At 56.6% G+C, this 20039-nt stretch overlaps 1 protein-coding gene across 1 annotated transcript; it reads right to left on the bottom strand.

The window, feature by feature from the left end:
• Positions 1–429: 429 nt before the first annotated feature.
• On the bottom strand, positions 430–18579 carry ABCC2 (ATP binding cassette subfamily C member 2). Its single transcript, XM_075423525.1, has 32 exons — positions 18462–18579; positions 17715–17888; positions 17105–17230; positions 15896–16030; positions 15355–15477; positions 14970–15025; positions 14521–14752; positions 13723–13904; positions 12665–12842; positions 11916–12170; positions 11364–11429; positions 10725–10862; positions 10233–10379; positions 9850–9934; positions 9693–9759; positions 9370–9496; positions 9053–9229; positions 8782–8949; positions 8290–8476; positions 7326–7458; positions 6781–6886; positions 6314–6533; positions 5685–5839; positions 4532–4687; positions 4230–4429; positions 3501–3627; positions 3024–3125; positions 2785–2928; positions 2369–2527; positions 1948–2114; positions 1401–1595; positions 430–969 (listed from the first exon to the last, which is right to left on the bottom strand). The coding sequence occupies exons 1-32, from the start codon at positions 18501–18503 to the stop codon at positions 840–842; spliced, it is 4659 nt and encodes a 1552-aa protein (XP_075279640.1). The 5' UTR covers positions 18504–18579; the 3' UTR covers positions 430–839.
• Between the last annotated feature and the right edge of the window lie 1460 nt (positions 18580–20039).

The raw sequence follows: 20039 nt of genomic DNA on the forward strand, positions 1-20039 counted from the left end.
AAGGGTCAAGAGGTTGGCAACGGTAACTACCGTATTTTGCATGCGTGCATGTCAGTGTAGCATGCGTGTGTGCTTGCACCTCTCCAGCGTATCTCCACCATGGTCGAGTTTGTCATCTGGAGCCACGGCCCAGATTCTGCCCAGCTAGTTGTTACGATATCCCCAGGGACTGCCTCGTTCGTTTGCACTGCGCTCAAAGGGAGCTGTAGCCCTGGGGAAGGCAGGCAGGCCCTGGCTCCTCCACCTCCCCTGCTGGGGTAGTGTTTGTGCCTGGGTGTAGCTGTGTCACTCGATTTGGGCTCCTCGCCCGTGTGCGTGTCTGCGTAATGTGCATCACCAGCTTCCCCCAAACACCAGCCAGGTTTAAAGCTTATTTAGCATGGCTTAAAGTTAGGTTTTTAGTGGAAGACTAGAAACAGTTACAAAAAGTAAAAAATTATAACATTCACTCAGATTAAACAATAAATTTCATTCAATAGTGCTAAAGCATTTCCCAGCTAGGTTCCCCCGGCATGGTGAAGTACAAAAACTAAGACCCCCCAAGGGGGCCACGGTCTCCCTGCCTGGCAGATAAATTTTCTGCTCTGTACTGGAATAAATTATGCAGCTCCAGACCCTCGTGTGCACAGCAGGCAGGGTGTGGTAGCGAGGTTAACAGCGCACTCAAGTCCAGGTCCTCTGTCGCTGACAGCCAGAGAAGCCCCCCCCTCCCCTTCGCTTCCCAGCTGCAGAGACAAATTCCTGGGCCGTTCAGCTGCCGGGAGATGCCGGTGCCTGCTTGGTGAGTGCCAGCGGGAGGGAGCTGCCCATGCACGCGCTCGCCCGCTGCCGCGCTCCACCTACAGCGCAGTGATTTCTGTATTTGTGATGCCGGCGTCCTTTGCCATCGCGGAGAAGACGCCCTGCTTCTTGAGCAGCTCCTCGGGGCTGTCGTATTCCACAATCCGCCCAGCCTGCAGCACCATCACCCTGGCAGCAGGGAACGAGAAGGCGTGAGCTCCCGGGGTCCGAGCCGATAGCACTGCTGGCACCAGCGCTACGGCCCCACCAACCATTGCTCCTCCTGCGGCCGTGTTATGTGGTTCACCTCTCAGCACAGAGGTGAGGGCACAGCTCTTCTCCCCGTACTGGTGGGGTGACACACTTAAGGTGTCGACAGCTCCTCTGTGGCCTGTTGCTGTGAAGAAGGATCCCCCAAAACACCTCTCCCCACAAAAGCATAACCGCCGCACGGCCATCCTTCCCACCCTTCCATTCTTCTCTCCTAGAAGCTCTGTATGTTGCTGTCCCAGGCACTACATCCACCGCTGCCCCTCTGGCTGCATCCTTGCTTCTGCTGCTGGCCACCTCTCGCCCCATCCTAGGAGTCCAGAACCCTACTCCCTCTTGCCCCATGGTACCTGCTGCTGTCCATGATGGTGTGGAGGCGGTGGGCGATGGTAAGCACAGTGCAGTCAGCAAACTCGCTCCGGATCGTTGTCTGGATTAAATGATCTGTTTCCAGATCTACAGCTGCTGTTGCTTCATCCAGGATGAGAATCTTGGCTTTGTGGAGCAGGGCCCGGGCCAGGCACACCAGCTGCCTCTGCCCCACGCTGGGATGAAGTGGGGAACCAGAGTTACCAGGCAGACACCAACATGCCACATGCTGCCCTGACCCCAACGCCCTGCCTGCCCAGCCCTCCCTGGCCTTCCCCCAGCTAAGCATCGGCCAGCCGAAGCACCACGTCCCTCAGCATCTTGCTCTCTGGGCCACCATGGAAGGGCTGGCTCACACTGGTTCCCTGACAGCTCTCACTCCTGGACCGTTTTCTCCCACCTCCACTCCCAGAAGCTTCTGTGTCCTTGTCCCTGGACAGCCACTCTGCTGGAGGCTGCTGTTCGAGGCTGGTCCCTGGGACCAGGGGAAAGGAGGGGAGCTGGGCATGCCTCCGCTCCTCTGCTCACCTCAGGTTCTCCCCTCCCTCGCTCACAACATGCAGCAGCCCCTCGGGAAGGTCTTGCACATATGTCTTCAAGTGCGCCAGCTCGAGGGCCTTCCAGACCTCCTCATCTGCGTACTGGTCGAAGGGGTCCAGGTTCATCCGCAGGGTTCCAGTAAAGAGCACAGGATCCTGCCAGGGACAGCATCATGTTCAGCCACACCACGGCCATTCAGCAGGGGTGGTGGCTGCAGGCCCCCGAGTTTGGCCACATCCTGGCCACCCTGCTGCCTGCAGCTGGGCAGGGGAGGTGGTGACGGCACGCTCACAGGCTCCTGGAGTCTCTGTGGCACCCAGGGATGCACTATGGGCGATGCATCGCCCAGGGAACAGAGCCCGGGGAGGCTGTGCAGCAGTAGGACGTGGAAAGGTGAGGATCAGCAAACCTGGGGGATGATGGTGAGGTTCTGGCGCAGGTCATGGAGGCCAATTGTCGCTATATCCACCTCATCAATCATGATCGTCCCTCCAGCAGCCTCCAGCACGCGGAAGAGGCAGTTGGTGAGAGAGGATTTTCCAGCCCCAGTCCGGCCCACAACCCCAACCTGTAGAAGCAGCTATTTAGACCAGCTGACAAGGCAGATGCTCTCTGTCTTCGTCTGGTGGGTCTTCCTGCCCTGCATCTGCAATCGCCGTGTCCCAGACTGTCTGCTTCGGTCCATGCCCTGCAGCTCGAGACCCCAGGACCCACCTCCTGTCTCCCTCCGCAGCCCACAGACCGAAGCCAGGAGGACAGAAACAACTTTAACACAGTGTCGCTCTGGAAAGAGTGTAGTGAGGGCAGATGCAGAGACGTCCTCACCTTCTCGGTGCTCCCAATATTGCAGGTGATCCCCTGAAGAACCAGCTCCAATTCAGGTCGGTAACGAACTTTGTAGTCAACAAACTGGATCTCGCCTTTGCTGGGCCAGCCATGGGGTGGACGCTTTTCTGTCACCCATGGAGCCTGGGGGCACAGGAGCGTTAGGGGGGTTGCACCATGCGACACTGGGTAGCACCAAGCTGTGCAGCAGGTGTTTGCCTGGACCCTGGTCTCCTCACCTCGTTCTTCACCTTCGTGTACTCGTGTACCCGCTCCACAGCCACAATGTTCGTCTCCAGCTCCGAAGACGTCCGCACCAACCAGTTCAGTGTCTGGGTCACCTGCACAGCAGAGCCGCAGGGTGCAGAGCTCAGTGGGACCCAGGAACACCCCCCTCCCACCTCAGCTCAGGCACTCAGCCTGGGCACGAGCATCCGTGGCCCAGCTCCTAACTCTCCTGTCCCCAGCCCTTCAAAAGCTTTGCTGCAGCATCTCTGATCTGCAGCGGGACCATGCTCCTGCCCAAGGCAGCACATATTCCCCTCACGCTGCGAAGTGTGCTCCCCTGGCTCCATAGCAGGTCCCAGGTGATGGGACACCCCAGCTAATCCCCTCTCCATGGATTGGAGCTGGAGGCAGCGCAGCATCCTGCAGCCAGCCCAGAGCTCCTAGGAACAGCCCTGTCCTGGAAAAAGGAAAAGCTTGCATTGACTCACGTTGAGGGCAGAGGAGACAGAAAGACCCACGATGCCGCCCTCCAAAGTGCCCTTTGAAATCACAGCTAGAAGCGCAGAGAAGAAGACCACCAGGCTCCCAACGAACTCCAGACGGATTGCCAGCCACCTGCACCAGGAGAGCATGGCTGAGGGGCGGTGGGAGAGGCCTCTGCCTGCACCCAACACAGGGCTCACTGGTGAGACCAGCACCCCGCCAGCATCCCTGCGCACCCAGCCCTGAGCCCAGCACTCTATACGTGGTACCTGCACCTACACAGCATGCATAGCCAGTTCCGCAAGCGGGTTCATTTTACCTGTCAGCCCCTGTGCCTCACACATAACTTCCTGTGCTGGTAACGCCACGTATGTGAGGACCCCGACCGTTCTACCCAGTAACACGCCAACACCAGATACTGCTCCCAGCACACTCCCACCTGGCCTGGAGCATCAGCCTCCTCCCAGAACCCACCAAGAGCATCGCAGCCCTTGGCAGCACAGCTCATCCTGCCCAGGCTCTGGAAACTTACAGAGGGCCAGACTGTCTTTCAGAATCACCCTAAAATGTCTCCTTCCCACAGATGGTGTCCCTATCCCAAGCTCCCCAGGTTCCTACACAGACCCTCAGATCAAGAGGGAGGACTGCAGCATCTCAGGGACTTCCATCAGGACCCAGAAGCCCCTGCGCAGAGGTGCTGCAGGCTGTGCTGTGGCATAAGGAGTAAAACTCACCGATTTGAGATTATCCAGGAGTAAACGCTTTTCTGATTGATGTCCATAGTGCTCTCATTTTGTTGCAGGAACCGTTTTTGGTGTCCATAGGCCCGGATCACGGAAAGGCCTGACACTGTCTCACCAAAGTGGGAGTAGATGGGAGACCTAGTTACAGAGTCTAGACGCCGCAGCTGGCGTGACGTGGAGACATAGAAGCGCTGAAATGAGGGACACAGCCTGGTTACCAACACAAAGCCTGCCAGTGACAAAGCTACTGCTCTAAGCAGGGCAGAAGCTTCTCTCCAGCCCTGGTTACTCACCAGCACAAAATAGTAGAAGATGCTCAAGGGAATGATAACGAGTGCAAAGTACGGGGTGGCTAGGCAGATCATGATCAATGTGCTAATGATGGCCATGAAACAGGAGAGCCAGCTGCGGAAGGACATGGGAATGGTCTCATCTATCGTGAAGATGTCCTGGAGCATACAAAGAAGTGCAGAGAAGCAGTTAGTGACCCCAGAGGGAGAGAGAAGCCCAGAGGTCCCACACATACAGGGTTCCTACACATTCATGTGGTAATACAGTGCCAGACACTTGCAAAAATATTGGATGACACTGAATTGGTGTTAGGGTCACAACCCCATTTAGGACCACAACCCCATTTAGGGCCACAGCTCTTAGCTTGCGAATGGCTAATTTAACAGAGAAGCTTTCTAAAATATTCCCCTGTTGCACTGACCAGCTTTGGGGACTGGATCTTCGTCAGGACCCATGATGCAGGAGCAGGAACTGAGGCAGAAATAGGGACAGGGCTGACTCTAGGTCCATGCAGGTGCACCCAGGTCTCCAGCGGACCATCATCTCTCCCCTAGCTGGGCACCACTTACTCCCTCATCTCAGGGTAAACCCAGCAGGCCCCTAGGCTTGATCTCAAGAGAGATTTTTATTCCAAAAAAATCAAGAGATGGCACCAAAGGAAGAAGTGGAGTGGCAGCACACTTGAAACTACCTCTCTGTATTCTCCCTCCTTTCTTGTTTTCTCTTTGTTTTATGAGCTTCATTTACATAGCAAAGACTGTATATTTTGCTGAGTCCATAATCAGAAGGACAACTCATTATGGGATGTGAGCTCTAGGTTCCTGCCTCTCTTGGTGACCTACTTTGGACCCTCTTCAGTTTCTCCACACCCCCTTGACCAGGTGGCCCCAAAACAGGACACGGTATCCAGGTGTGGCCTCTCTAGCACTAAGCAGAGGAGACAATAACTTCCTGTGATCTCCTGGCCGCTCTCCGCCTAGTATAGCCCAGGATGTCACAGTCAGCCTCACATCCACCATGCTCTTCTGGTCCCTTCCAGGCCCTGTGCTCGGCTCATCTGTGCAGTGCTGAAGAGCAACAGGGTTATGCCACCACCCAACGCTCTCCAGACCTGCTGGAGCAAACACCTTCTACATGCTGGGGCTGTTCTCTTACCTTGGCAAACCTATTCACAATGCGGCCAGTCGGGGTTGTGTCAAAAAAGCTCATGGGTACACGCAGGATGTTGCTGAGCAGCTGCTGGTGCATAACCCGAGAGGCTTTTGTGGCACCATAAGCAGACAGAATGGTTGCGAAGAGCAGGAAGAGAGCTGCAAGGAGAGCACAGGGCAGTCATCACCTTCTCACGCATGACACTGGCCCCAGGCACCCTTTGGCTCAGGGGACACGTCAAGCAGCTCCAAGCCAGCAGCTCTGCAGCTAGCCAGTGTGATAGTGCTGCACCCCACCTTCTTGGGAGGCCCCAGCAGCTGTGCCCCACCACAGGGGAAGAATGCTAGCCCTTCTGGAAAGCCTTGGGCTCCAGCACTATCTCCAGACTGATCAAGGACAGTGATCTTCAACATAAGGGGGCAAGACGGACTTCTTGGGCCAATTTATGCTGGCTTCAGGCTGATACCTGTCCCCCATTCAGCCAGCAGCAAGAGGGAAGGCAGCAGCAGGCAGACAGACACAGCGCTGGGACCCTGCTCCTTGCTGCTCTGCTGGCTGCAGCCCTCACAAGCCACGTCCCTTCTGGGCCACACAGCTGAGGTGAGCAGGATCCCCTGTGCTCCCACACTCACCCTGTGACACCCCCAGCGCCCCAAAGACACCGATCCGCAGGTTTCGCTGCTCCACGGGATAGGTCTGGTTCAGGTAGCGCTGCGCGTCATCAGTCCAGGCGCTGAGCCACATGTTGGTCCCCACGAAGGCAACATACTGCCCGACGTAGCCCATGGCAATCCAGAGAGAATACCACAAGCCAACAGCACGCAGGTACCGCAGGTACATGGAGAACTTCACCTGTGGACCAATTCAGCCCATCACTGCTGCCCAGCAATACCCAGCACAGCCTTGGGACCCCCGCCTTGCTGCCTGCAGTGGTCCCCTCACCACCCTGCCCAACAGTCCCAGGCAGCTCCTTCTCCTTCAGCGTCCCTTGGCTGCAGTGGGGCCACAGGCAGCCACCACCGGCTTCTCTGAGCCACAGCCAGGGTCTTGTAGCGCTGAGCCAGGGCAGCATAGTGCTTCCTCCACCCATCATCCTCACCCTGCCAGTTTCCACAGCTTCTTTCTCGATCAGTTGCTGGCCCTTTAGCTTCTTGGGCGGCTCCTCCTGGGCCTTCTTCCAGGAATTGGTGCTGTTTTTACTAAGGCTGCAGGGAGGTGATGGGCACCATTAGTCACAGGGTGCTGGATGGGTCCTACTCACCTGGGGGTCCATCCCCATGCTGCACTGTGACACCAGTGCTGGAGCCCTCTGGGAAATAATGTCCTAACTGGGGCAGCTTTGAATGAGCCCTGTGGTAGCTCTAGGCATTTGCAGCCATGAAATCATAGCCCTCGTCCCCAAAAGCAGGACCAACCAGCGGCAGGAGTTTAGGGAAGACCACAGAGTAAGGCTGTGACATGCTAACGTGAGTAAAGGCAAGATCAGATGCTCCCGACCCAGCCCAGCTGGTGGTAGGAGCAGGTAGAGAGGCTCCCAGTCCCTTCTGCCCAGGAATCCTCCCAGCGAAGCCCCCAGACCCCCAACTCCGGAGGAGCAGTGCAGGGGCCAGGGAAGAGAGCTGAGAGCTCAGGTCAAGTTCCCACCTGCGACTGAACTCTCTCTTACGGATGCTGGCCTCTCGCTTCAGGGTCATGGTCACCACATCATCAGGGCCCTCCTCCACACAGGGCTCAATGTCTTCATCACTTTGCTCATTGTCCCCAGCTAAAGCAAGAGCTACAAGCAGAGGGATGAAGGAAGGCAGAGTCAGGCACCCAGCAGATCCCATGCACCACATCTCTGCTGACCTCAGCTCCAGCCCGCACCCTCCAGCCACTTCCAACCCTGCTGCAAGCACAGTACAGCAGGACAAGGAATAAATCCTTTGTGCTGGAGGGAGAACTGACAGGGGACATAGGGCTAAAGGCCTGCACGGAGGCAGTTCCCACTGCTGACTTATCCCAGCACGACTGGTGGGAACTCATGCAGAGATTTGTGCTAGTTTAGGAGGTGAAAGATCTAGTAGGTCACATCACTCCAGTTCAGGAGCACCTCTTTGAGCAGGTGGAGATGGATCCTGTGCAGATGGACTGGGAATAGCCGGGCTCCAGCAGGACAACTGGGCTGAGCCCCGGCAGGGTGAGCATCCACCTGACCTGACACTACTCCTCCACACAGCACTGAGGGACGTGATAAAGATGAAATGTTATCCGACAGCATGTTTAGAATAAATCAAAGGATCTTTGTCACCCCAGCATCACTAAGGTGTGGAGCCTGTTGCCACATAAGATTATGGGACCCATAAACATAAATGAACTAAAAAAGGAGTAAAAAAAATTAGACAGGTCCTTCGCTGGCTGTTCAACACAATGCCTGGATGCAAATCTTAGGCAGAAAGTCCTTGTGCTGCTGCTTGCCAGAAGGTGGGAAGGATTTCCAGCAGCCATCAGTGGGGCCTGGGCTGGACAGAGCCAGGTCAGACTGACGGATCAGGTCTCGGGGTTTTCATATCCCCAAGACACACACACAGCCCCTCTAACTGCCGCAGCCCCATTGCATTCCCAGTACCTGTGGAATTTTTCTCTGAAGCATCCTCCTCCTGGCTGCCATACAAGTTGAGGAACTGGGCAAAGGCCCCCTTGTTTGCAAGCAGGGTGCTGTAGGAGCCATGCTCCGACAGTGCTCCTGCCACCAGCACCACGATGTTATCGACCTGGGGCAGGAAACTGATACTGTGCGTCACCAAGATCCGCGTCTGCAACAAAGCGGTTGCAGGGCAGTGAGCATCAGAGCACCCCTCACCCCCCCGCCATGGGCCCGCAGGCTCTCTGTCCCCTACCTGGGGACCTCTCTGCTTATCACTACCTGGCTATGGGAACACAGGGCACCCCTCTGGGGACCCGTGAGGCTTCTCCTGCCTGCTGCAGACCCACGTGAAAGCCACAGGACACCTCTCTGTCCCAAGCAAGCAATCTCAGCCTTCCCTGGATGGTCAACACTGTGCCAGTGCTGCTCCTGCCTGGCGGGGCGGTGGGGAGGAGGGCACGCACGGGTGCTCACCTTCTTTTGCAGCAGTCCTTTTGGCCCCAGCACGTGGTCAAAGAGGTACTTGCCGACGTGAGCGTCCACAGCAGACAGTGGGTCATCTAGGATGTAGATGTCTGCGTCGCTGTACACCGCCCGGGCCAGGCTGACTCGCTGCTTCTGGCCCCCGCTCAGGTTAATGCCCTGGGAGGGAAGGGACCTCTCTGAGCCCTGGGCTGGCACGGGGTAACGGCTCTGTCCTCTGCTGCAGGTGCAACGGGACACCCATAGCGCCCAGGGCTGGTACCTTCTCTCCAATCTCTGTCTGGTCACCCGCAGGCAGCAGCTCCAGGTCTGGAAGGAGGGCGCAAGCCTTGATGACCTGCTGATACCTGGCTTCGTCCAGTTCTGACCCAAAAAGGATGTTGTCTTTCAGTGTGGCGTTCTGGATCCAGGCCTGCTGGGGGACGTAGGCCAGCGAGCCCTGGAAGGAGAGACACAAGAACACTGCCATCTCCTGCAGCTTGTCCTTGCCCTGAGCTCCAGGACCAGTCCTGCCCTGCTGCCTCCCCGCCGAGCTCCCAGGCAGCCCCACAGCCCCCCGCGCCGGCCAGTTCCCCTCACCTGGATGTTGATATGTCCCTTGATATTCTCCATCTCCCCCAGCATGGCTGACACCAGTGAAGATTTGCCTGAGCCCACAGCCCCCACCACGGCCACCAGGCTCCCGGGAGCGATGTCCAGGTTGACACTGCAAAAACACGAGGGCTGAGGAAGCAGCAGTGCCCGGTCACCCGCCGGGTCCTGCATGGGACCAGCACGGAGCAGCGTCTCTGGGGCACTTGCCTCGAGTAGCACTGTGAGGGGTGACCACCGTCCCCAGCTGACAACGCAGAAAGGCTCCCTCTCCCCACCCACCTGCCCCCACCATGGCGCAGAGCACTCACTCGCTTATCGCGGCGTTGCCATCCTGCTCCCAGGCAAACGTAGCCTCTGAGAAATGCACAGCGCTGTCTGTCAGCAGAGAGAGGTGCCTCAGGGCTGGGAACACCCCGGGCTGGGCCAGCCTGCGACCCACAGGGACTAACCTGGAGGTTCACCTACCTGGAATGGGGTTGTGGTGGATAGCTGACGTCTCCAGATCTTCTCCACCCAGGTAGCACTCCAGCCTCTTAGTTGACACACTGGTCTGCCATGGCAGAAAGAGCATGGCATGTGGGCATGGGGCACAGCTGGGTGGGCTGGCAGGAGCCCCGTAAGCAGAGTACCCCATACACACAGCCCTCACCCAAGTGCCAGCCCCAACTGCTGAGTCCCAAGCCTGTGTCATGTATCTGAGCCCTGTGCGACCCCACTGCCAGCAGAGTCCTGTGCACTGACCCCTGGGTGTCCGAGACCCAGGTCCATCACACCCCTGAGCCCCATGTTCTGGTTTGGGCAGAGGTATCATGAGATCCTCCTGCAACCCTCCCCTACGTAGGACTGACCTGCACAAGGGAAGAGATGACCAAGGGCAGCATGGCCATGGGGAAGCGCAGCACGTTGAAAAGAGAGATGGCAGTAAAGGCCTTCTGTGCATCCAGGATGTTGTTCTCATCCACCAGCACATAGACAGCGAAGCTGGCCAAGGAGACCTAGGACAGATAGCAGGGAGGACCACCATCAGCGTGGTCATGTGCAGCCCAGCCCCTCATGCTCCCCTAAGGCCTCAGCAGAGCCTTCCTGCTGCAGACCTGTTCCCCTTCTGCTTCCCTTCTTCTTTGGGCCCCGTCTCACCACTCTGATGGGACCCCTTTCCAACCATGGCTCTCCTGACAGCAGCCAGGACCATACTCTGTATCCCAGGCATCTGTCAGCCAGCCCCTTCTTTGCTGCAGGAGCACTCCAGGCAGGGTTCCCAGTCTTTCCCATCCCCTTGGACACAGCCCAGCCCCAGCTCTGAGGAAGGTGCAGCCCTCCCCAGACCCACTGGCACTCACCAGGAAGGGGGCACACGTGAACACGAAGATAGAGATTGACTGCAGGTAACTGAAGTTCAACAAGTCCTTGAGCTCATGTGCCCGGATCTCATTGACTCGCTTCTCAAATGAGGGCTCCCAGGCAAAAAACTTCAGGATCTGTGGGGTGACCAGAGTGAGCAGGTGCTAGCCTCATGAGAATGCCCACCACCACACTCAGTTTGCTGGTGGCCAGCACCTCCATCACCAGCTCCTGGCTTGCTCAGAAGCCTTCTTGGCCACTGCATCTCCCCTCTGCTGTCCTGCCCCACAGCTCAGAGCACTTCCCCACAGCATTCCCATTCCCTCATCCTCAGCTTACAGGTCACTGCCAGCCCCTTTGCAACCGTGGCAGCCTGCTCACCACCTCATCCATCCAGGAAACTCTTGGCTCCCAAGTCTTGGTCCAGGTACCCATAGCTCCTCCCCAACCAATTTTTCATAAGGTGAGGAAGCCAAGGGAATTGCAGAGACTGCGGCTCGGCTACCCCAGGCACAGTGTCCCAAAACTAGACTATAATGCTGGTGCTGTAGGGTTTTACAGGTGTGCTGCCTCCAGGTACAGTGCACCAAGAAGAGAGGTGCAGCAGCTGCCCGGGAGGTCTCCACTCCGCTGCTCACCTTGATTCCATTGAGGATTTCACTCATTATTTTCATGCGTTCATCCTTGTTCTTCATGTTCTTCACCTACAAATGGAAGAGCCAGAGGTTAACTAAACCAGACAGCAGTTCACCCTTGGAAATACATCTGGGCTGGCACTGGGAAGGGAAGGATGGGCTCCAGAGCCCAGAGAAGCCATCCTGAAAAGATGGACCTTGGCTCCCTGGGACTCTGGACAACCTGAGAAAAAACAGCACCCTGTTGTCAGGTAGAAGCTAGAGCTTTATTTTATGGTTGGTAATATCTCACTTTCAGCCCACAAGGCTGCACCCAGCCCTGTTCACATTCAGCTGTGATGGTAGAACAGGTCTCGCCTCCCTCCTGCTCACCTCAGCTGATCAACCCCCATTTCAGGTTAGAGACACCCCCAGCCCAAGCCAGATGAACTTCCTAGGCTGGGAAAGATCCACAGCGTAACGGGGAAGGGTAGGGGAGTGTGGAAGACAAGTGTAGGGAGCAATAGAGGGCCTCAGGAGTGGGAGGCCAAGGAGGATCTTGCACCCACCACTGACCTGGATGGTTTTGGCCTTGGCAACCAGCAATGCATTTATGGGGATGAGCAGCACCATGACTGCGATGCCAGCCAGGACAGAGGGCCCCAGCTCTCCCCAGAGGAAGACAATGGACAGGATAATTTGCAGTGGAGATGACCACAGCTGGTGAACGAAGCTGGCCATGTCCATGAACCTCTGGGCATCAGCTGACATTAGATTCACAGTCTCTCCGACCGTGGACTCCTTGCGAGTGGCACTGGACATGGTGAGTGCCTGGAGAGAGAAAGCGTAGTCACTTCAAGCCAGTCTGGGAGCAGCCTGGCTGCCAGCAGCATGGCACAGAGCAGGGAATTAGCAGGCCAGGCTGAAACTGCTCCTGGATTTGCCTCTCTGCTGGCAACGGATGCTGTCATCACTGCCTGTGCACCGGGAGCCACTGGATGCTGGGGGGCAAAGAAACACATTCCCGTGCAGGAACCCCAGTGGCAGCTGCCCTAGGTGCTGCACTGCTCTGAAGAGAAACCTCCCTCTGCCCCTGGTAGCTGTCAAACACACAGCTGCAGCACCCAGGTCCTGGGCAGAACTAGCAGCCACCGTTTCCCCAGTGCTGGGGGAATGTCCCACAAGCCAAGCTCTCCCTCTGTCTTCCTGGGAAGTGCAGGGCATACACTCTAGTCATCCCAGGTTGAGGGGACAGGCAACAGATGCCAGTACCCCCAGCCCAGCTTGGATGAAGCCAATGGGGGTGATGACAGGGCCATACCAACCTTCTTGTAGATGGCAGCAATGAGACTGGCACGCGTATTTATACCAAGCAGGAAGCACAAGGTGAAGTACTGCTGCAGGCAGAGGGACTGGATCAGCGCTGTCAGGAAGAGCAGGATGGCATACAGGTAGCCTTGCCAGGCAAAGGACTCCTCATCAGACACAAAGGCGATCAGCAGCCTGGAGGGCAGAGCGGCCTGTGAGATCCCCACCCTACCGGGACAGACCGAGGCAGGATGCTCCAAACCAACGCAGGGTGTCAGGAGGATGGGGCCAAACGCTTTCCCGTGGTGTCCAGCGAAAGGACAAGGGGCAACAGGCACAGACTGAAGCATAGGAAGTTCCATCTGAACATGAGGAAGAACTTCTTCACTCTGAGGGTGACAGAGCACCGGGACAGGTTGCCCAGGGAGGTTGTGGATTCTCCTTCTCTGGAGATATTCAAGACCTGCCTGGACAAGGTCCTATGCAGCCTGCTCTAGATGACCTTGCTTCAGCAGGGGGGTTGGACTAGATCACCCACAGAGATCCCTTCCAACCCCTACCATTCTGTGATTCTGTGAGAGCATCCTCATGAGCACAGTGACAGAGACCCTGCCCCAACAGCTGGCTCGACATCAGCAAGCTGGGAACCCCCACCCCAGGGACACTGTATTTCACACACAGCAGTGGGTCACTTGTGTCAGATCATCCATGGAGACTGTGTGGCTTTGCCAAACAAGTGGGGCAGATCCTGCTGGGCTGAGCTGGACTGACTCACGAAGGGCCCCCAAGAAGAGCCGGTCTCCAGGGAGGGAGCAGGACCACATAACAAAGTATGCAGGGAGTGGGGAGCAAGGTATCACCTGTAAGAGCTGGCAACCAGCTCAGATCAGTTTTTCATTAGAGAGTAACCCAACACATTCTTACGCCTTTGGTGAAGGCACAAAAAGTCCCCAGGGTGCGGGGCTGGGAGAGGTATACATATGGAGGTGGTGGGGTTGGATGCAGTGCACACAGGAAGGTGGTGGGCCTGGGTGCAAAGCCAGGGCAGGGACAAGGACAGGCAGAAAGGACTCACTTCAGCAGCTGGGGGCTGACAAACGTAAGTAAGTCATTCACCAGCTTGAAAGCCACCGATAGCAGGAGGTTCTTCCAGAAGGTCTTGAACAAGGTTTTCAACAACCAGCCCCTGGCGAAATCCTTGCGAGGGCTGGAGTCCCCTTTGTCCCTCTTCTTCTTCCTCTTTGGCTGCTTCTCCTCCTAGGGGGAAGCCCACACAGAAGTAAAGGAGATGGTTGTGCAGGCTCCTTGCACCTGGAAGAATGCTTCAAGGGCAGTGCCACAGCTCCCAGATCAGGTATCCTGAATGAAGCCTCAGCTTTATCTCCTGTCACGTTCCCTCTCGCTGATCTCTGCTCCTGGCATACACCCCCAGCACTAACACCTCTCTTGTGTGTCAAAGACAATTGTTGCAAACCCCAGACCAGCCTGAACACCGCAGGCCAAAAATTAGGCACTCCAGGAAGAATCTGAGGGGTGATCATAGAGTGATGTTCACTCTCACCTCATTGCTGGGAGGTATCTGGGGTAGGGAAAGACAGAGGTCAGGGAGCTTCTTGTACTGCAGACTTGAGGGCGGTTCCTGTCCTTCCGTAGGGCAGAAGGATGGAGACTTTCTTGGTCTCTCAAAACATGGGGATCTGCTGAGGACAGGGAAGACCCTGTCACGGGTTCCCCCATCCTCACCCAGGGCCCTGCAGAATCCAAGAGGGGAAAACCCAGCAAAGGGGACTGCGGGGAGGTGAGGTGACCCTACTCCCCAAGGCTGCACCTGGATCTGTGTCCCACGCAAGGCCAGGAGGGGGAAGGGATTTACCAGCACCAGCATGTCCTGGCTCTGGGCCTTGCTCATATTGTTCCCATGGTCTGGGCCACCTTCCTGGCGTCTTTTCTTGCGTTTCTGTTTCTCCAGTTCTGCTTGGGCCTTCCTCAACGAAGCCTTCATGTTCTTCTCCCAATCAGCATAAAGAGCCCGTGTCTTGTCTTTATCTTTCAGTTCCCAGATATCCTCTATCTCCAAGGGCTTGCGATAGCCCTTGAGAACTGTGCTGTGGGGCAGAGAAGTCTTCCCTCAGAAAGTCTGCCACGCAATGCCTGTTGGAGAGCCCTCGCTGCAAGCGCAGAGCCCTCACCCCCCACCTGGCCCTGGGCTCAGGCTGCACCCAGTGCGGTGCCTCTCGCAGCTCGCTCCACCAGGCAGGGCTGGGCCAGCCCTAAAGCCCCACCGTGTTTCGCCAGCCCAGCCTCCCGCAGAGCCCAGCTCACCTGGTGTACCATCCGAAGGTGACGGAGCTCAGGAAGGAGGCTGTCACCTCTGGGTTCTAGGGTACAAAGCAAAGTGGGTACCGAGAGGTCATGGGTGCTGAGGGATGGTGCTGACAAGAGTTGACTCAGCACCCCCAGCCTCCCAGACATTAATTAAGGAATCCCAGTTCCAAACTGTGCCAGCTCCAGCCCCAGTAGCCAGAAGCCGCCCCGCCTTGGACACACGTGCAGATGCACCAGGCTGCAGGCTCCAGCTCTCGCTGTACCCCTTGCTGAAGCCCCCAGGTCTTCCCTCCCACTGGGCCAGGAGGAGTCTCTGCAGGGAGCCCACCCCATCCTGCGCATTGCCAGCCAGGATGGCCAAATCCCCGCATGGACCTCACACCTTCTTCGTGATTTCCTTTGTTTCTGGGGCGATGTCTGAGAAGCCTGAGACGAGGAAGAGCAGCAGCTGGAGCCCATAGGAGATGAAGAAAAGGACAAACCGTGGCACGTCGGAGATTGGTGCCTGCAGGAATTGAGAGCCCAGGGTGACTGTCAGGTCTTGTCTCAAGGCCGCCTGGCACTCAGAGACAAGATCTATCCCCAGGGCAGTGAACATGGCTGAGCCCAACAGGGCAGTGCACAACTCAATCTGGGTCATGGCTCAGCCTCCCTTCACCACCTCTCCCTGCTTCTCCCTGACCTCCTTCCATAAGTCCTTAAGGGGAGAAATGGGTTCTGGAGAGCTTATGCCTCTCCAAAGAGACAGGATGAATTCAAACAACAGTTCCTTCTCAGGTCTCTTCTGGTTCCCCAGGTTCCCTAAGGCAGCTGGGACCTCAGTGATACCACTGAGAGCTTGTCAAGAGATGAAGTCTGAAGAGACTTTCTTTGGGGACAGAACAAGACTGTGGGGAAGTGCGGATCTTCCTGCCAAACCCAACCTGCAGAGCTCTGCGGACGAGTGACTGGAACGGCAATATCCCGCAGAGCAGGGACAGGGTCCAGAAGCAGAAAAGCATCCCCGAGTCCCTGCACAAGCAGAACCGTCGCGCATCATGGATCAGCAGTACCAGGATCTGGGGGAAGAATAATCAGTCAGAGATTCGGGTAGGGCTGCAGAGCTAGGTCTGGGCTCTAAATGTGCCTTTGGAGCATGTGTCCCGGGATGCCATCATACGTGATCTGCTGGGATCCTCTGCCTTGAAGACACTGAGCTCCCAGTGCCCGAGGCCCTGCCAACCCTACATAAGCTTCAGGGTTAATTGCACAGGGCAAAGGTTTGTTTCAGGAAGACATAAAATGAGGCTCTTCACAGGAAAAGCAAGGTCTGAAGACACCCTGACATTGCAGCAGGGCACTATTTATCTTTTCAGCTGTTCTCACCCTATATTCTCAGATGCGCCCAGCTGTGAGGAGTCACACCCTGTCTCCTGCATATTGCCTCCAGACCTGGAATTGAAGCCAGATCAGAGAGCCAGCAGTGCAGCCTCTCTGGGCAGTCTCCTTGGCTTATAGTCTCACATGAACTCTGCACGTGAAACTAAATGACATGACAAAATACGAAGGAAAGCAAACGGGGGTGTTACTTTCGCTTTTAAGTGTAGCTCCTGAGCATTACAGCTTTATTAAGATTGTTAGAATGTCCCATGTCTCATACAAGATATCTACAACTTCCATCGAGCTGATAGACCCTATATGCTCAGCTTTCCCCTCTGCCTGGGTATCCCGTGGCAATTCTCAACTCTTTGCACAGAACTGAGCAGCAACCCATGGGAAGCTGTGAGACATCAGAGCAGTAAGCTATGGTCTGATGTCCACGTTGTGCCAGCAGCCCTGTGAAACCCACACTGCTGCTGCGAAGGCTTCCGCCAGAAAGCTCAGCTACACTCACAGGTGTAGTACCCATCCCAGTTTTAAGGATACAAGGACAAAGCACAGTACAACCAGACACCTGCCTGGAGCCTGTCGCCCTTGTGCACCACCCACACACGTTCAGGGCTAGTCCCAACCCGTCCTCCAGGCTACGCTTCTCATGGACATGGCTTCCAAGCCCATCTCTGTGCTATGGGAAGTTTGCGGCTGCTGGGCACTGCAGTCTCACACCCCATCTCTCTGGTGACACACAGGACATGTACCGGCTGATCCCTTACCCAGGTGGCGATGAACAGGCTGGGGTTTGTGTAGTAGACAGCTGGCAGGGGGTCCTGCTCTGTGTCATCTACAAACGCCAGGACCAACTCCACCACTGCCGTCAGCATCAGCAAGGCAGCCAGCACCTGCGGGGAGAGCAGACCAGCCGTGAGGGGAGACCCAGCCCATCGTGGGCACTGGGAACCACCGGGAGACAACGCAGTCGGGCGTAAAAGCACTGTGCCCCAGGCACCATTACACCTTTTTCCACCGAAACCTGGCCTGGGAGAGCTTTTTAGGGTCCTGTGAAGCTGCAGCACTTCCATAGGAGCACTGCCATCATTTTACGCTTGGAGGATAACAGCCCACAAGACAAGAGGCCCCAGTACACACCTCAGCCCTCCCTCCCAGTGCATCCCAGCCCTGTTATCCCCTCTTTCCCAGATACGCCTCATCCAGGGCTCGCCTTTACATTTCTGTCGCAGACTGCCCTGGCCCATTGCTCTTTCTCTCCTGCACTTCTCACCTCTCCACGCCACACCTGACTCCAGCCCAGAGGCTTTCCACTCACCACCTCTCCACCCAAAGCTGCTCCAGCCTGCCCTCTGTGCCCCCTGAGCCCCACTGTACCTGTTTGATGATGTAGAGTTTGGTCACAGATGATTTCTTGGCTCTGGATTTGCACATGGGCAGGAGCTGCCATGGAGCCAAAATCCAGAAGAAGCCAAGGGGGACCCAGACCAGCACAGTCTGCTGGAAGCACACGGGCAGGTCGGCATCCGGACGGGCGAGGAAGGAGTCGTTCTGGGGGCAGCAAGGACAGACAGCCAGGTCACTTGGGATGGCTCGACTCTCATCTAGCTTACGGCACCAGAGCCAGCACTCCTATAGCTCCTGCCCACCCTGCTCCACCCTATCGCACCCCCCTCCTCAACACCCACCTTCCTGGCTGAGCATTTCAGCGGTCATCCAAGGTCCCAGGTGACAGCCCCCTACCCATCCATCTGCCTGAACATGGGAGGGCCTCCCCCACAACCACCCCTCGCTCAGGTCAAGCCAGCTGCGGCAGCTGGACCCGAACCATTCCCCGAGAGGTCCATGCAGGGTGTCCTGTGTTTGCAGGTGAGCTGCGGGGACGAAACAGGACGGGGCTCACTCAGAGAATCATCATTTGCGTCGCTGTCTTGTGGATACCACCCAGGCAGTGCACAGCGCTCGGTGCCACGGCAGCCCCGGGTAAATACCAGAACCTCAGCCGACCGCTGGCAGTTGGGTCCCAGTGGCTGAACACGCTGTGAGCCTTGGGTTTCACTGCCCTCCCCTTCCACCCACCATCCTGCCCCGAGAACGGGCGATGGAGGTGATGCAGCCACTCACCCAAAAGACGGAGCCGCAGAACTCCTCCAGCGCTGCCGACATGGCTCCGGGGAGAAGAGGTGGTGGCTCCTTCCCCTCGATCTGCCTGGCTGTGAGTCCCAGGTGGATGCTTGGGACAAAAGTCCCCACACACCCTCAAGCAGTATTGGGACAAAATCCGTGATGACACACAGTTAATTGTTAACTTGGTGCTATTGCACAACACCACAGACCAAAGCAGTGGCCAAAAGGGCTTTGGAAACTGCATGGGCTCTGGGGAAGGGGGGCGAGGAAGGCCCAAGAAAGCGATAAAAGGGAGATGCAGAGAAGCCACTGTCACAGTCCCTGCAGGACACCACAGCCATCACTCAGAAACCACGGCCTGCACCGGTGCACAACAGCGGAGACGAGCTCGTATGGACCCACTGCAGACCACCTGCTTTGGCGCCACAGACCTTTCCTGCCAGAACAAGCCTGCTGAACGCTGCCAAAAAGCCCAGCAAAGGCTGGTCCCTCGGGAGCTGAAGACAGCAGGACCCTTGTCCAGCAAGGAGGCCCAGGACACCAGCAGTGCTCCAGGACTGGGAACCTGGCAGCTGAGCTGACCGCATGCTGCAGTGCTCAGTTTCTGAGTCCTGGGGACCCAGGCTCCTTTTACCAGCTGCTTCTGACCTGTGCAGCCTGGAGACTTCCCCAGCTGTTCCTTTTGCTTCTCCCTGTCCCACATCTTTGTTTTCTGCATGTTACGGCAGCTGGCTGACGACAAAACCCCAGAAGAGGCTTTGAATTCTCATTCTAAGGCAACCCCCAACATCTGAGACAGCCAGAGGACGACTACCAAGGAGGATGACTGCCACTGAATCATCACCCTGCTGCTTAGAAAGGTGGAGGTGTGGGGGCAGGTAGGGAGGGTGCTGCTCCAAGGCTGGAACTGAAATTGCTCTATCATACATGCTCTTGGGGGACTGTAGGTAAAAGGGGAAGATAGGATGACTGCAGTGATTCTGCTGCCTCATTGTTCATGGAGTCAGTATGTAGCTCAGAAGTCAAGGGTGACACAATGAGTAATCGCTCAGGAACAACCCCCTTACCACCAATACTAGAGAAAGGGTCAATGTCCCACTCATTGGTTAATTATTATTATTGGCTTGTCTGATTAAATCCACTTGTTTTCGTAAATGAAGCTACCCCTCATGCCAGGTCCTCCAGGCCAGAAGCAATCACTGCTGATGAGAGCACCAATGTCACACAACGGATAAGAAACGAGTGAATGGAGCAGTCACTCCCTCAGCTCTTCTCCATCCAGAGCACTGATGTGATTCTTCTGTCTGCTCAGGTGTCCTCCAGCCTTGCTGGCACCCACCTGGAGCGCTGTCGCCAAGTGGAACACTCGCTTGTGACAACGTCCCACCAAATGCTCTGTCCCATCGCTTGTCTTGGTTTTCCGTACATGTCACAGCCCATCCTCACCCCATCTTTCTTCCGTCCCTCATTCAGAGCTGAACTGCCCTTCCCAGCATAGGACGCCAGCCACCTCCGACATTCAGAACAAGCACACCCCCACTTTCTCTGCCCTCATACCTGGGATGTGCTCCTCCT

The sequence above is a fragment of the Opisthocomus hoazin genome, chromosome 6 (assembly GCF_030867145.1).
Source record: "Opisthocomus hoazin isolate bOpiHoa1 chromosome 6, bOpiHoa1.hap1, whole genome shotgun sequence".
NCBI lineage: Eukaryota > Metazoa > Chordata > Aves > Opisthocomiformes > Opisthocomidae > Opisthocomus > Opisthocomus hoazin.